This window comes from Fusarium oxysporum, chromosome 4 (assembly GCF_000149955.1).
Source record: "Fusarium oxysporum f. sp. lycopersici 4287 chromosome 4, whole genome shotgun sequence".
NCBI classification, from domain to species: domain Eukaryota; kingdom Fungi; phylum Ascomycota; class Sordariomycetes; order Hypocreales; family Nectriaceae; genus Fusarium; species Fusarium oxysporum.
In genome coordinates, this window is record NC_030989.1 from 3,233,340 (window position 1) to 3,248,556 (window position 15,217).

At 46.7% G+C, this 15,217-nt stretch overlaps 7 protein-coding genes across 8 annotated transcripts; 5 read left to right on the plus strand and 2 right to left on the minus strand.

Annotated features, from left to right (window-relative positions):
* The first annotated feature begins 606 nt into the window (after positions 1-606).
* On the plus strand, positions 607-1,254 carry FOXG_18720 (uncharacterized protein). The gene is made up of 2 exons (XM_018398860.1): positions 607-895; positions 948-1,254. Exons 1-2 carry the CDS (start codon positions 874-876, stop codon positions 1,172-1,174), a joined length of 249 nt encoding a protein of 82 aa, XP_018238511.1. The 5' UTR covers positions 607-873; the 3' UTR covers positions 1,175-1,254.
* Positions 1,255-2,441: 1,187 nt separating this feature from the next.
* On the plus strand, positions 2,442-3,931 carry FOXG_04029 (uncharacterized protein). The gene is made up of 3 exons (XM_018381902.1): positions 2,442-2,836; positions 2,887-3,251; positions 3,300-3,931. Exons 1-3 carry the CDS (start codon positions 2,461-2,463, stop codon positions 3,738-3,740), a joined length of 1,182 nt encoding a protein of 393 aa, XP_018238512.1. The 5' UTR covers positions 2,442-2,460; the 3' UTR covers positions 3,741-3,931.
* A 929-nt stretch (positions 3,932-4,860) lies between these two features.
* FOXG_18721 (uncharacterized protein) lies at positions 4,861-6,486 on the minus strand (the record flags this gene model as incomplete). The annotated part of the gene is made up of 2 exons (XM_018398861.1): positions 5,794-6,486; positions 4,861-5,747 (listed from the first exon to the last, which is right to left on the minus strand). The coding sequence occupies exons 1-2, from the start codon at positions 6,383-6,385 to the stop codon at positions 4,861-4,863; spliced, it is 1,479 nt and encodes a 492-aa protein (XP_018238513.1). The 5' UTR covers positions 6,386-6,486.
* A 477-nt stretch (positions 6,487-6,963) lies between these two features.
* Positions 6,964-8,849, minus strand: FOXG_04030 (uncharacterized protein). The gene is made up of 2 exons (XM_018381903.1): positions 8,175-8,849; positions 6,964-8,119 (listed from the first exon to the last, which is right to left on the minus strand). Exons 1-2 carry the CDS (start codon positions 8,602-8,604, stop codon positions 7,032-7,034), a joined length of 1,518 nt encoding a protein of 505 aa, XP_018238514.1. The 5' UTR covers positions 8,605-8,849; the 3' UTR covers positions 6,964-7,031.
* A 1,886-nt stretch (positions 8,850-10,735) lies between these two features.
* FOXG_04031 (uncharacterized protein) lies at positions 10,736-11,996 on the plus strand. Of its 2 annotated transcripts, none has more exons than XM_018381904.1 (3): positions 10,736-11,074; positions 11,129-11,504; positions 11,559-11,996. In XM_018381904.1, the coding sequence occupies exons 1-3, from the start codon at positions 10,873-10,875 to the stop codon at positions 11,899-11,901; spliced, it is 921 nt and encodes a 306-aa protein (XP_018238515.1). In that variant the 5' UTR covers positions 10,736-10,872; the 3' UTR covers positions 11,902-11,996. The 2 variants fall into 2 exon arrangements, with proteins under 2 accessions (XP_018238515.1, XP_018238516.1); XM_018381905.1 differs by having other exon boundaries at positions 10,736-11,054; positions 11,559-11,977.
* A 294-nt stretch (positions 11,997-12,290) lies between these two features.
* Positions 12,291-14,034, plus strand: FOXG_04032 (uncharacterized protein; the record flags this gene model as incomplete). The annotated part of the gene is made up of 5 exons (XM_018381906.1): positions 12,291-12,702; positions 12,743-13,059; positions 13,114-13,247; positions 13,296-13,932; positions 13,987-14,034. The coding sequence occupies exons 1-5, from the start codon at positions 12,495-12,497 to the stop codon at positions 14,032-14,034; spliced, it is 1,344 nt and encodes a 447-aa protein (XP_018238517.1). The 5' UTR covers positions 12,291-12,494.
* Positions 14,035-14,162: 128 nt separating this feature from the next.
* FOXG_04033 (acetyltransferase) lies at positions 14,163-15,207 on the plus strand. The gene is made up of 2 exons (XM_018381907.1): positions 14,163-14,398; positions 14,455-15,207. Exons 1-2 carry the CDS (start codon positions 14,298-14,300, stop codon positions 15,020-15,022), a joined length of 669 nt encoding a protein of 222 aa, XP_018238518.1. The 5' UTR covers positions 14,163-14,297; the 3' UTR covers positions 15,023-15,207.
* The last annotated feature ends 10 nt before the right edge of the window (positions 15,208-15,217 follow it).

Genomic DNA, 15,217 nt, shown 5'->3' on the forward strand with positions numbered 1-15,217 from the left:
AGAAATATGTGACGACAATGGCATGATCAGAGGCGCCTCGTCGGACTAACGATGTGCACACGAGTAATGGCTCAAAATAGCTTGCACGGAGTTAATCCGTTGTCGCTAATGAATAAACTCTCGTGCTGTAGTGCTTGCATAAATCTAATCGGTCTAACGGTGAACGTCAGCCACCCGGAGGAGATGCGCCGGACATACAAGTGTCATGGTGCATGGCGATCGCCAGAATCTGGTTAACGATAGGGCTGTGTGAGCGGCTACTTCAGGGGAAACTCGATCTGGCCAATCGAAAGCTCCAGCTTAAATAGTCTATGCCATCATAAGTTTGCTTGTGAGATCTAATGACAGTGCTTTGGGACTAGTAGATCCATGCAAACATCTCCCTGAATTTCGTGAATGAGACTGTCTAACTCCATTCTCTCATCAATGACAAGCTGATAATTCATTTCCATCATTCTCACCGATAATTGCTCTGCAAATTGGCCCATACCCCGGGTTTGGCTGCTATTGTTGTTAGTTACACCGCATCATCATCTAGTCTGAATGCGGGGTGAGCATTGGGCGATCACCAATATTTGACCGTGAATTTCTTGTGCGACATTGTGTTGGGAATTGAACAAAGCAAAGTCAATGACATCTACGAATATGCTCACGGCGAAGAGCAGAGAACAAACACTTCGATCAATTCGATCCATGACGTCAATGAGTTCGTATGTCTCAGCGTTTGCTCGATGAATATGAGAGGATTGATGTTTATAAAAGAAGGACAAATCTCTAAGTTGTGCTTCCAATTCATCATCATCAAACATTCAATCTCATCAACAATCACAAACAACTTCACCAACCTTTATCACCACCAACAACTACTTCATCATGTCTGACTACAAGCCCACTGGTACATCTTCCCTTCCACTCTCCCTCATAGCACAGTCTCTAACAACATACAGAGCACGACGGCCTCCGCAAGGACGGTCAGCCTGACGGTCGTGTCGGCACCGGCGAGTTCGCTCACGGCAAGGTCGACCCCCACAAAGCCGGCGAGCAGGGCGGAAAGACCTCCGGCTCCGGAGAGGGCCTTGGAAGTAGTGACAGCAGCGGTGGTGACTACAAGCCCACTGAGCACGGTGGCCTGAAGAAGGACGGCAGCCCTGACCAGCGTGTCAAGGGTAACTAAGGCGTTACGGATTATGCAGCGATATCTAGTATGTGAAAGATAAAGCTTTAACACCGATCTCTCATGTCGCGTCTACTATAGTGAAAGTGAACGTGATGTATGTGACTTGAAAGGACTTTGATTATTTGAATGATGCACTTGCTTATTGGGTTATAACGCCAGCATGCATAGCGTCATTGTGATGATGCACATTGTCTCACTCCGAAACTTCACTGAACGAAAGCACTATCATTGTTAAAAACTTAATGATTCAGATAATCTTACCAATTTTGGAGTTTTAATTGGCATGGCATCCGGGTTTTGTCCAAACGTTGCGATTGGCTTCATTCACGACGTTGGCTGAGCCGCAAAACGCCAACATCAACCACTTTATCTGAGCCGCAGACTAGGAAATAACATTGCGATCTACATTTCGTATCGCAAATATTTCCTCTTTCCTCGAGCGACATCTGTAACAGACCATACTATGTAAAAAAAATAAGCTTCGATAGATTGACTCGCGTCTCACTCTCAGGGCTGAGGCCCGTATCCACCGCGGAGCCGAACCCTCAGCATTGACCAGGGTAAGCACATGGCATTTTGACAACACCACGCGATGAGGCTTGAGCCACGAACTATCTATTACCTTCTGTCCGGGATCAATTCATCCTGTCTCTAATCATCCAACACCACGTTTTTTGAATTGGTACTAGATAAGCCCCTTTTATTCAGTGTGAGTTGACCAAGGCTAACTAATCTCTCAGGCTTGTGTTCCGGGCTTTTGGGTGTTGATGGACGCTAAGATGCGGAGCCGCAAAAGCAAATACTCGTCCAGGGTCTTGTATGCAAGACTGCCAATAGTGATGATTGGGAATGACTGCTAGGTATTGATTAGTGATTCAGCTAAATGACCCAATTCGCCATTTCAAGAAGATGGGAAAGATGGGAATGAGGGCGAGATGTCGATAAATCAATTGATTAGGACGTAGAGTCATAGACAATGAGACAATCTTCAAGTAACCTAATTCAACTCCATTGACCCGGGGACATGCACGTCTGTAACCAACATCACACATCGCGGGGTACCTTGCAGTCATAACACTCCCAAAAGAAATGAGCCCAGGGGATCCGGACAATTGGGCTGCAACCTCCCACACAAAAGATCTTCCACGGTCCGTATTCCGGTGCATAAGCGCATCATCCAAGAGCCAGGATCAGGCTCAGACGCAAAAGTACGCTCTAACGGATGCAACGCCTCCTCGTGGCCCCTGAGTCGAGCTAGCGTCTGCACCTTTTCCCTCAAATATATGCATCTCAATGCACCAAGAAAATCTGGCCTCGGAGTCCCTGCATTCTCGTTCTTCTTTACATCGACATTCCTTGTTCGCCAACCCGCTAAGATGGGTGGTCTTTTGTTGTCAGATCACTATGAGTTTCATAAGCCTAGTACCAATGATATGAACATTGCGAGTATCGCTTGGGGTTTCTCCCTAGGCGTGTCGATATTTGCGGGTACCAAGGCTGCGAAGCAGACGATCAAATCATGGAAGAGAGGGACGAGAACGAATATTTATCTCATCTTGGTTTGGATGGAATGGACGAGCAGTGTGATTATGAGTGCAATTACATGGTTGTATCTGCGACAATACATTCCACCCGGCTTTCCAGTCTTCTTCGTTATTGGTATGTCCCCCTCACCGGATCCGAAGCTTCCTCGTCTAACATACCCCAAGTCCTTCTTTGGGCTATCCAGATCCAATCGCTACTACAGATTATCATCAACCGAATCTCGATCCTCATGGTCAACCGACATAATGCATGGAAACTCAAGCTCATAGTGTTCCTTGTTCTGCTCGCCATCAACATTAGTGTTTTCTGTGTCTGGATCCCCGCCCGATTGCAGATCAGTTCTAAATGGATTGCTGTCAATGCTGTCTGGGATAGAGTGGAGAAATGCATCTTCTTGATTGTCGATGCTGGCTTGAACTTTTACTTCATCTACCTCGTTCGATCTCGCCTTATCGCCAACGGTCTCACCAAGTATACTCGATTATATCGTGTCAATTTGTTCATGATTGCTGTCTCGATGACAATGGATGTAAGTGAACATCTTACGCGTTCCAATTAACTTTACTAACAGAATAAGGTCCTGCTCATTGCAATGATGTCTCTTCCCAACGATATCGTCTACCTTCAGTTCCATCCTCTGACATACCTTGTCAAGCTCCACATCGAGATGAACATGGCCGAGCTCATCACCAAGGTCGTCAAGGCCAGCAACCCCAACGGCTACGACTACTCCGACTCGCGGTCTCGCTCCGGTCAAAAGAGCGGAAAGACAACCACTGGAAAGAAGATGGGCTCCGTCTTTCCAGGCAATAACCAGACTTTCATTGAAGCAGGCGGCGATAACATTGAGTTGCCTCAAAGGAAGGAAGATGGTATTCAGGTTTCTAGAACTTTCAAGACTACTCAAATCGAAGTCGTCAAGGAGAATCGGGATCGTACTGATTACGACGATCTTGAGAGCGAGTCAAGTTCTACAAGGCATTTGAAGCGAGAACCACTTCCATTTCCCTCTGAATAGCTCAAAACTTCTCTATGAGCCTTTTCTGAAGTGTCATTTTAGATTTGGATTGTCTTCACGGATACCCCTCCTGGTTAGATCACAGCGGCACATCATATACCCGCCGCTTAAATTCTTTCTTAGTTTCTAGAGTAATTAGACGTATACGATATTAATGCATTAAATAAAATAGAATTTTCACAATGAGAAAGGTGGTTTCGTAACAAATCCCTTTCTCTGGACTAAAGGATGTCGTAACCCCTGTTGTAAATCATGCGCTAAGATGCGGCTCCGCTCGACCGATGAATTGTGGCTGTTTGACCTCGATGCATGGGTATTAGTACGAAGGGCCTCATTATCCCATTATCGGATGGTTTATTGGTAAGACGAGATGAAAATTGAATGTGGCGTTCGGGGAAGCGGTATATTACTTGCGTTATCACATCGTGGAGAGAGAGTGTGATTACTCAGAAAAAGTAAAGTTACCCCAGAATGAAATCTGGAGAAATACGTAGTTTCACCTGTTGCGTTTCTCGGCTGTATCTCATCGTAAGAAACACGTTAATGCAAGGAAGGCATTAACTCAAAAGATTTCTAGAAACTTTCATTAATCACTCTTGCTTGAATAATCTAAGTATGTATGGATACTGTTCCAAACCCATGTTATTCCCCTTGTTTGAGCCTATCTATTTCCAAGGTTGCCAAAGGTCGGGCTGTTCTAGATGCACTAAAGTTGAGGCGACAGAGCCACCTCACATAGTGAAACTTCGGCCCTGACTCGATCTACTGAAAGAAATTTCTAGGTTACTGCAGTCGGTTCGTTGCCCTTGAGAGTTGAATGCGATCGGTGGAACTATAGCCGGAGCCGCTCGGTTCCGATGCCACCAAGAGAGAACCAGCACTCTGGTAACACCGATGTACGTCGGAACGGTTCTCGTAAGGCACTTGTTTCGGTGGATTAATAGATGCAATCTCGGATATCGTGAGGGTCGTGCATGAACCATCATAGAAGATTGCACTAATAGATCTTGACTACCGGGACGAACTATAATGCGGATATTAAGACGAGAGATCTTTCGGAGCCGCAATGGTTCCCACTGCGACTTTGTTAACTAAACTAAGTCCAGGTCATATACTGACACTATACCATTTCCTGCTGAGTAAGTGACCTTAAATACGCAGATTTGTAAACGCGAATCGATTCCCAGTAAATGTCTTCCACTGCTTGTACAACTTCCTGATACTGAGCCAACAACACAATGGCAGGAACTAGAAATAGAAGGGTTGTTGAGATATATATCCAAGGTTCCTGGCTGTCAGATGACTGGTACATGGACATACTGAATATGCTAGAAACAAAGAACCCCGGCGCAAAGAGAATTGCGATGTATGTTAAGTGAACAACATTGACATCGCCAAAGATAGATCTCCTTGAGTCCGAATTTTGGATCATCAACCTAGTCAATACGATCATATCCTCAAACAGCTGAGCACAGTCTTGGAGTTGATCTTGTAACTCAGTAATATCACTGAGAAGCAACTGCCAAGTCATTGTATCGCACTCTTGCGCAATCCGAAAGTTGACGGACTCAGAAAGAACAGTCAATCTGCGACGTCGTTGCCAGATTTGTTGTCTCCAACTGGTTAGATTGAGGAGATAATCATTGTCCACTTGACATTTATTGTCCTCTAGTGAGAGCTTGTAGCCCTTAGACAGCAGGTCTATAAGACGTAGGTCAAAACTCCAGTGGGTTAGAACTATAGGAATAGAATGGCGGTGAAAGTCCGAGATGGCTAAAGCCGCGGCTGAGTCTCCAAACAGCCCTGGCCGCTGGAAGGAATTAAACAATTTATCCAGCATTGATTTGCCATCCAAGTAGGCATGGCCTTGAGTATAGGACGTCATGGAGCGACGAAGCTCAGATTCTTCAAAGACTGCTTGCAGACTACTGGCAGGATAGTGTCGTCGTCTTCCAGCTCTGGTAGTTTTGACAACGTGTGTCACCGGAGAATCTACTAAGATCAGACCTAGAAGGATCAGCAAATATCTCAAGCAGTCCTTCGTTGAGCGTACATATCGAATAAGTCTTGAACTTCTCGATAATGACGGAACAAGTAGCATGAGCAATAATCAACTGTTGGCCAGATAGAAACGCAAAATGCTCGACATCTCGAGAAACATTCGAGGCTGTATGTAGTGCATTTTTCATATCATAAGATAGCTTTGCACTACTGAGATCCAGGATTTGCTGGTATGGAAGATGCAGGTATCCTTCACTAGGCTTAAATGATGGTACTGTTGCAAGAGATTGTGATAGAGGGTTCTTGTCGACGTCTGTAATGGTTGGGTTGACATATTCAGCGAAGAAGATTGGATTGATATCAAATCTTTCACCCAAGGCTATCATTATTTGAGGACTGATATCTTCAATGAGAAGCAGTCGCATGGTGTTTGTGGCTGGCTGTTTGATGATATCATCAATATCACAGTTTTCCAGGACTGCCGGCTTGTTATTGGGTCCAGGCGCACCATTTTGGGCGTAATCAATAATGGCGATCTTGCTGGAGTGAGTAGCCTTTCGGCGAATGTACTTCTCGAGACTCCTCACGCGTGGGTTTGATTGAGCCTGGGTCACCACATAATCTATGTACGATGTCGGTGGCATTCTGAACCAGTCAAACTGGTTGGGCGCTTGGTGCTGCAGTATTGAAAAGGTGGTCCTGGACAGGTAACTGCGTCTCGTGGTTGAGCTGCTCTCGGAATTAGATCAGTAAAACGAGGCATGTCGCGAGGCAGATTCAGTGGTGGGAGAACAGTGGCGTTGCCCGGATTTTATAATGGCTGGCCCAGCATTCAGCTGAAGGCACTAAGAGCTTCCGGGCCAACCCAATCATGTGCGTGGCGTCAGCCATCTTGCAGATAGCGAGAATGGAGGATATTCTAATCATGAAGGAGTTCGTAAATATTATCGCTAAATTCAATGAACTTTAGAGCCAGTCGAATCGATTATTCAGCTCTAGTCAACACACACTCATTGCGCTTGAAAAACATGAATCTATTTTTCTTCATAGTAAAGTTCGACTGACCCAGTGAATTTGGCTGCTGCAGGAAAGTGGCAGGCGATTCGATTACTTCAATCAGGACGAATAAACAGTCGCGTGATGAGACAGTCGAACACTATTTCGCGTAAGCGAAACGAAGCAACAACAATACATCGAATCGCGACTTAGTAACGTCTTGCTTCTGGTGTATAGATTGGTATGAAATTATTCTATTCAACGGTGTTCTCTTTCTCCAGATAACCTGACCATTCAACCACTCAGTTTTGACAAGTCAATGTTGAAGCTGCTGATCACTGCCTTCTTGATGTCATCCAAGTTCTGCTTCTCTGCTTCACGCTGGAGAATCTCGGCGCGAGACTTTCTCATCGCTTTGGCAACATCGGCCCACTCCAGAGACCGCTTATTGGTAACGTCCACCATGCTTTCCTCTACTGTTACACCAACAAGCTTGCCTTGACGCTTTCGAACAATTCCATCTACTATGACTGTGTCAATGTTTCCGATACTGCTGTGCAAAACAACGGCTGCGATAGGGTCTTGCTCAGCAGCGCAGATTAGTTCGGGGGTGTTGGCGTCAAAAATCACCAAATCAGCCAGTTTGCCTTCAGCAATGCTACCAAGCTGACTCTCCCTCCCAATCGCCCTAGCACCCTGAATTGTCCCCAGATTGAATACATCCTGCACAGTCTTGGAGATCTTTCGAGGGGCCAGGTCTTGGTCGATCAATCTCTGGTTATGCTTGGCTCTTGAGCCCTGTAAACCAAGTCTCATCTCGTAAACGATGCTAGATGCCTGATTACTGTGACAGTCGATGCCAAAGCTAGACTGAGCTTGAGCCCGGGGAAGATCATCGTTCAAGCACACGGGATCTCCCAGAGCCATCTGCATCTCTGTGGAGGGAGTGCTGCTGATATGCGCTCCTGCATCAGCGAGGTCCTTGACGCTTTCAGCAGCGTATCCGTTGAGATGACTGAAAAGCATGCGATTGTCCAACAAGCCGAGACCTTTGATCTGCTGAACGAGATCATAAGATCCCATCTGTGGGTTGCTAACAGCATGAGTTGTTGCCAACTCGACACCGGCTTCTCGGGCACGCTTGAACAAGTCCTGAATGACCTGCTCCGGTAAAAACCAGAGATCAAAGGCTAGACCCATCGTGACCCTCTCGTCACCAAAAGGAGCCTTGTTGCCTAGCTCTTGAAGCTCATCCATGACCCATGGTGCAAGCATATCCGGATTCATCGCGAAAGGTGACCACGATGCGACGCGAGCCGTTGGGCAGTAGCCATAGACGCATCTCAGACCCGAAGTAACGGTCGCTGATATAGCAGTTGCAGCTACGCACGATCTGTTAGTAAACTCGAAGGGATCTTCGGGGTTTGTCAGACTTACCAGCGCCAACAAAAACATTAACATGAGAGTGATCCACGACAGTGGTGGTACCTGCATTGATTGCTTCCAGAGAACCTCCAAGTTGTCCCCAGTAGATGTCGTCCTTCGTATAATTCGAAGACTGGAGATTGCCCGAGGCCATGTAATCGAGAAGGAGTTCGTTAGCATGTCGTCCTTTTAGCTGAGTTTGCCAAAGATGATGATGCGTGTCGATGAACCCAGGTGAGATGATCTTGTCGGTGCAATCGATAACCTCGACGTCAGTGACTTCGGTAATATTCTCGGCTATCTTGGAGATCTGGTTGTTCTCAATGAGGATATTCCTTTCCAGAGCTTGAACGCTGTCATTGGCGTCATGGATAAGGACAGTGCCGCCTTTGAGCAACAGCCGGCGCGAAGTGTTACCGCTGAGAGTAGAGTCAGATACCATTGTGAGTAGGAGTTCGAGAATTGTTGATTTCTTAGATGCAAATAGTTTGGAAGGTTGTTGTTCAAGTCAATAACCAGGACAAAGAGAGACTCTTATAGTCGATGACGATGCGACGATGTCATACCCGTTTCGTACCTCACAAAAGGCTTTGAGGCTGCCTGCATGAAGTATCTCGGTGTTCCGTGGCCTAACTCCACGGAACACGACAAGTGAGGCCACGACCGGCATTATCACGGAGGCAAAGTTGTCTACCCGTCTCGATCTACACAAGTGCAACACTCGCGCCAGAAATGCCCATTGCTACCTGAATACCCGTTGCTAATTCTGGTGATCTTCATCAAGATCGGTTTAGTCCGCTCTGACCTCCAACCACTAGCGGGAGTTGGTGATTTATAATAAGGTTTCGCGGCTGGGGACTGAGCGCGAGCGGAGATAGCGAAGGACCTGGGAGAGAGGGTTACTAAATTAGGATACTCGCTTTTATCGGATTTGTAGTTTAGTCTCGGGTTGATAATATTAGAAGAAATAAATCGCGAGAATCGCAGGGAATAACAAAGGGGAAGGCTATGAAAGACCTAATATCGAGAGTAGGCATTTCTCGGGCTTCCACGGGATCGGTGCTGGTTTTGCGATAGACTCCGAGAATAGCTTCAAATTGTGTGTTATGACGTCGTTTAAGATGTTGGCTTAATGATATTGGAAGACTACTGCCAGCCCTCAAAGAGCAAGAAAATCTCTTATATTAAATTAGGATGCTAAAAAAGCCATCCTAAAGGCTTGTTAAGATATACTAAACTTGCTTGAGGTCCTAAGTTTTCCTACCTTTCCTTGCCAACCCAAGGTGACTAATACAGAAAAGAAACTATGCTCTATAGAAAATCTTAGATTAGGAGCTCTATTCTTGAGAAGATATATTAAGCCAATGTTTTCCGTACGAGTCTATGTCTAATCTGTTGTGAGGTGATATTGCCGTTTCTAATTGCCGATATAGGGAGCTGAACAAGTTATGTGTTTCTATCTAGACGTAGTATCTATTGTGTATACCAACTATGCATTAGTTACTATACCATAGAACAATAAAGTGTGATCCATAAGTTTAAACCAATTGAAAGAAGCTTTCTAGGGATTGATCTATGGTGACCTTTAATACGGGCTTAACCTATAGTTCTGTGTCGTCGTTTTAAAGTAATGGTATGTCAACTCTCCCCTGTAAAAATTCTTTCTTGGCACGCACTGTTAGTGCACTGTTAGGAGCGGGATTTTCTACGGGCTACTCGGCCACACAATACTGCGGGGACGCCATCGGCTCCCTAACAGCAGTTTTCAGAGAAGGAATTTTGGAGAGTTCACCTTCTCTGACAACACCTTTGTCGGATCTAATGGCGGCACCTCAGAACCAGAACGCCTTAGATATCGGAGGACGGTGCCCGTGGCATCGGTAGCGACATCCTCCCGATCAACGACGCCGATTGCGATGGGTTTTTCCCCTTTGAAGGCAAGCCGCACCGCCGGCCTCTGATTCCTTCCCAAGGTTTTTCCCTGCCGCCACGACAGTCGACTACGAGCTACAACTTGGTTACTGGAGATTGTGGACTGCGTCAGCAGATGTAGTGATGCGTGAGAGAATTCTGGTCGGTGGAAAAAGCTCGACAGTAGATTGCCCCCGAACCCGCTGACGGGTGACGGGCTTGAGAAATACAGCACCTTTTGTGCCATTGGTATGCTGGATGGTGAAGGAAGCGGGGTTTCCCTGTACCTAGCTAGCTCAGCACGTCTTTTGCTCCAGTAGGAGATCTGGCTTCGTTACAGCCACCCAGACGAAAAATATACAAACAAACAAACAAACAAACAAACAAAAGTAATGGTATGTAACGATCTATAGCTAATGATTGGCTGATAGTATATTTACTATCTATTATGATGTGCTGAAGGTAGTAGGTATCAAGTCTATGTAGTAAACTCCATTGGTGGGCATGCAACGAGAAATCGGAGATGTACTCAAGCTGGAGGATTACTCGGAGTCGGATTTGAATGTTTAGTCATGTTATTTCCGAATGGGGTATTTTTCGGTCTTACCTCAACAGGAAATACTCCCAGCTCCCCCACCTGTCGGAGACTCCGCTTCAAAAAGTTCCACTCATTCTCGAACAATCATCTTTCAGATCCAAGAACTTTCTCTCTTCCTTCAATTTGCGAGACCGCCCAATCGTTATTCTTAGCGAGTATTTTAAGCACTGAGTTGCTTACATCACATATTTCTTATCCACTATGTCTATTTTGGACAGATATGGTCCCGAGGTGCAGAGAGTCCCTGCAGATGCCCCCATTGAAGACATCATTGCACTTCTCAAGCGTGACGGAGGTGTTTTCGTGAAAGGACTTGTATCTGAGGCAGATGTTGATAAGGCATATGATGAATGTCGAGCACGTTTGGACTCCGATGTCGAATGGTCGGGCAGCTTCTTCCCCAGCAAGTCCTCTTAATATACTTACTAGTATGACTGAACTAACTTGCGAACTTAAGAGGAGACGCAACGGGCGCCAAGCCTCCTTGCTCTCAGCCCTATATACGCGCGATCTCAGGTCATGAACCCAGTATACCAGCAAGTCGTCGATCATTTTCTTACTACACGCAGTTGGTTCTGGTGGGGCACTGAACGGAAGGAGTCGGTTTCTAAACCATACTTGCATTCTTGTACAGCTATGAGGATTGGACCTGGAGGCAAAGCGCAGCCACTTCATCGCGACGACTACATCAGTCATAATATCCATGACAATATCGAAAAATGGGATGATGAGCGTGACGTGAACCGTGAATCTGCTGTTGGACTGTTTGTGGCTGGGTCAAAGGTCACAAAGGAGAATGGCGGTACGCAGTTTATCCAAGGAAGTCATCTATGGTTAGTACTGCTTACCAGATCTTTCAAATATCAAAGGTGACTGACGAGCCACAGGGGTTCAGAACGTGGCCCTCCGCGTGTTGAAGACTGCATCTATGCCGAGATGGACAAAGGAGATGCATTCATCATGCTTGCTTCAGCGTATCATGGTGGGGGTACCAATTCCACCAAAGACCAGCACCGCTTAGTCTTTGCTACATTTGCTGTTCGTGGCTTTTTGAGACAGGAAGAAAATCAATTCCTCGCTGTGCCTATAGAAACAGCGATGAAGCTTGACCAGGATATACAGGCATTCATGGGCTATTCGATGAGCGATCCGGCATGCGGTTATGTTGAACAAGTAGATCCGATATATCTGCTTCGGCCAGAGCTCGAGAAAAGTCCTTCGGACTTTTAGAAAGTTGAACATTAAGACAAATAATGACTTCTATGTATGACTTCAGTAGCTGAAAACTGAGGTGGATGCCGATATCCCACTTCTCCGAGTGCGGGTTCTAGCCACATAAATCGGCTCTGACGACAGCGAGGCGTGCCCCACTAGTAAATCGACAACTCCGAGGCCGACTCGTATCTTCTCATCCACCTTTTCTCTCGCTCCACCATCGTCTTTTACTTCCAAATTTGGCAATACACACAGCAATAATGACAGGTAGTGATAATTCATCCTCAAATCGCCCAACTGCCCGTCGCAAAGGTGAGCACTGATTCTCTCTCTAATAATACTCTTGACCAAAATTACTGAGCTTTTCTTTAGACCCGGCTTGTGGGACATGCCGCAAAAAGTGTCGAAAATGTGATCGGAAACGTCCCATTTGCGATAGATGCCGCACCAAAGGCCTTCATTGCGAAGGATATCCTCCGCGTTTTCAATTTCAAGAGACATTGACGGTAACTCACAGTCAATCCAGCTCTCAGGAAGTCACAGCAGATAGCCTTGATGCCTCGCCTTCACAGTCTGTGATCTTAAGCCAGTCACCTCCAGAATTGTCAATGCCATCTGATCCCGTTGCTGCAACATTGTCGGCTTCACTTTCGCCTGATTACCCTGTCCTTGAGACGTCAGCCTTGACCTTGGCGTCGCCCCAAACATCAGCGACTCTATCACTGTCGCCAGACGTTGTGTCCTTTACTGTCTCGCCATCAGCACACAATGACCTGCACAACGACATTGCGACGAATCGACATATTATTGACTACTGTAAGACACCTGAAACACCGGAATGCGCACTCAGTAACAGACATCTCAGTTGACCAAACGCTAAGCGAGCATTTCATAATCCATGTACCGGGATTAGACAACCCGTTCAGAGATTATGTTCTGCCCCTTGCCTACCAGCATCAAGGCATTCTGCATGCGCTACTCGGATTATCGGCATGTCATATGCATAACACTGGACACGCGAACAGTCAGAGACTAGTCACGGTATCTCTTGGGTATAGATTATCAGCGATACGATCTCTTGCTTCTCTGTTGCACAAAGAAGACACCTCACGACTAACACCTACTGAGGAGGAATATGTTCTGGCTATGGTATTACTGCTCGTGTTGCACGATGTACGGTTTAAACTTCTTGGATTCTTTACCGGATACCTGTTAACATGACTGCAGGTCTGTGAATCAGGCGTCTCAACACATGGGGCTCACCTGACAGGCGTATCGTTCCTATGCAAACGGATCGCCTGCCTTGACACCTCGCCTAGGCGTTCGAAAACAGCCATGTTCCTTATTTCCGCCTTATCTTGGTAAGTCCAAGCGCTGATGGTGCTCACGATAGGTGCTGATTCAATCAGGCTGGACATGCTGCGAGGCTTCAGCGGTGCTGAAAAGCTGTCCTACTCCACCGAAGTACGAGAATGTGTACGAGATCACGGAAGTCTTAGTCTTCATACACTCGTTGGCTGCCCGCCTGTGATATTCTTCAAAATTGGGCAAGTTCTCGAAGCAGGTAAAGCTTACCTAGCGGGAGACCTGCCAGTTGAACAGTTTGAGCAATTGCTTGACGGCGCTGAGAAGTTCTTCCGCGGCTGGGATCCCGATCAAGCCGTGTATCCCACCAACCACCAAGAATGGCGACACCTAGCTGAGGCATACAGACACGCATGCTTGCTCCGCGTGATGAGGTTTCCCGACGCCTTTGCGATCTCATGCGATGACCCTCAGATCAAAGCCTCCGTCTCCGCGGTCCTCGATGTCTGTGCTACAATACCGAGAGACAGCGTGTTTTACAAGCGTTTACTATTTCCGCTGTTCCTGGCTGGAGCCGATACATGCTCTCCGCATCAAATACACTACGCAAGCTGGTGCATCAACGAGATCAAGCACTCTACAGGCTTCCAGCACCCGGCCATGACTGATTTATTGACCAAAGTCTGGGACGAGAGACGGACGAATCCTCGAGGATGGTCAAACGTTCCCTGGATGGAATTCGTAAGTTCATCGCATTCTTTCCCTTAGTCCGTACTGATACGAGCTTTTTTCTAGACTTGTTCCGAGCTTCTTCGTTCTCAACATGCATACCTCTTCTTTTGACGGGCCGACGTTCCACTAGTGCTCCACCGTCCAAGTCGGAGTCGGCATCGGGGATATAATCGGACTTGGCGATTGCAAGCGGTTGGGAGTATTGCTGTTTACGGAATAGCTTCGTCTCTGGGGATGATGGCTTGGCAATTGATGGGCATGAATAAAAGATGACATGAAACTCTGGCGTTTCTTCACGATGAATTATATGATTTCCCAGACTTCTGTTCTTTTAACCTGCTATTTATCCATCTATCAGCAATACTACACATAATATGGCAGCGCAAGAGAAGAACCAGGCCGAGTTGGAGAAGGCATCCAAGCTGGCAAATGTTCCGCACTGCGAACAATATGAGAGGATGATCTCAGGCATGCTGTAAGTCAACACATGGGGCTCATTTGAGCGGTTCGATCTTACTTATACGATTGTAGATATGACTCACTCATTCCAAAACTCACAAATGCTCGTCTCGCAGCTCGAAAGGCCATGAACGAATACAACACCTGGTTTCCGGAAGGCGACGACTTCAACATCGAGTTTATCACCAAAAGGCGCGCTGAAATGCTGAAATCGTTCCTTGGGCACGTGGAAGACGACGAAGTCTTCATCGAGCCACCATTTAGAGTCGACTACGGCCCCAATATGTCAGTCGGAAAGAGATTCTACGCCAACTTCAACTTAACGGTCTTGGATTCAGCTATCGTTACGATTGGCGACAGGGTTATGATTGGTCCAAATGTTATGATCTCGACAGCGACACATGAAACGGAGGTCGCAAGCCGCAGGGCCTGCATCGAGTATGCTTACCCGATCAACATAGGCGATGACTGTTGGATCGGAGGCGGTGTTACTATTTTGCCTGGTGTCACGATTGGGGAGGGATGTACGATAGGCGCTGGCTCTATCGTGACGCGCGATATTCCTGCCTGGAGCGTGGCTGTGGGATCCCCTGCAAGGCTTGTAAAAAAGGTGCAAGCGCTGGGCAAATTTGAGGAGTAACAAAGCGCCTGGCTCGAGCTGAAAAGACAAGATAGCCCGAAGTCGGAGAAATCGATCGATGTTCCTTTTTTATCTTCAAGCTTTACCACCTTAAGCCCAGTATACAATGACCAGAATGGCTTGTCGCTCAAGCCGGGTCGCCAACAATTCATACCTGATAGCAAGAATGCATTGAAACATAACGCAAAGCTCCTA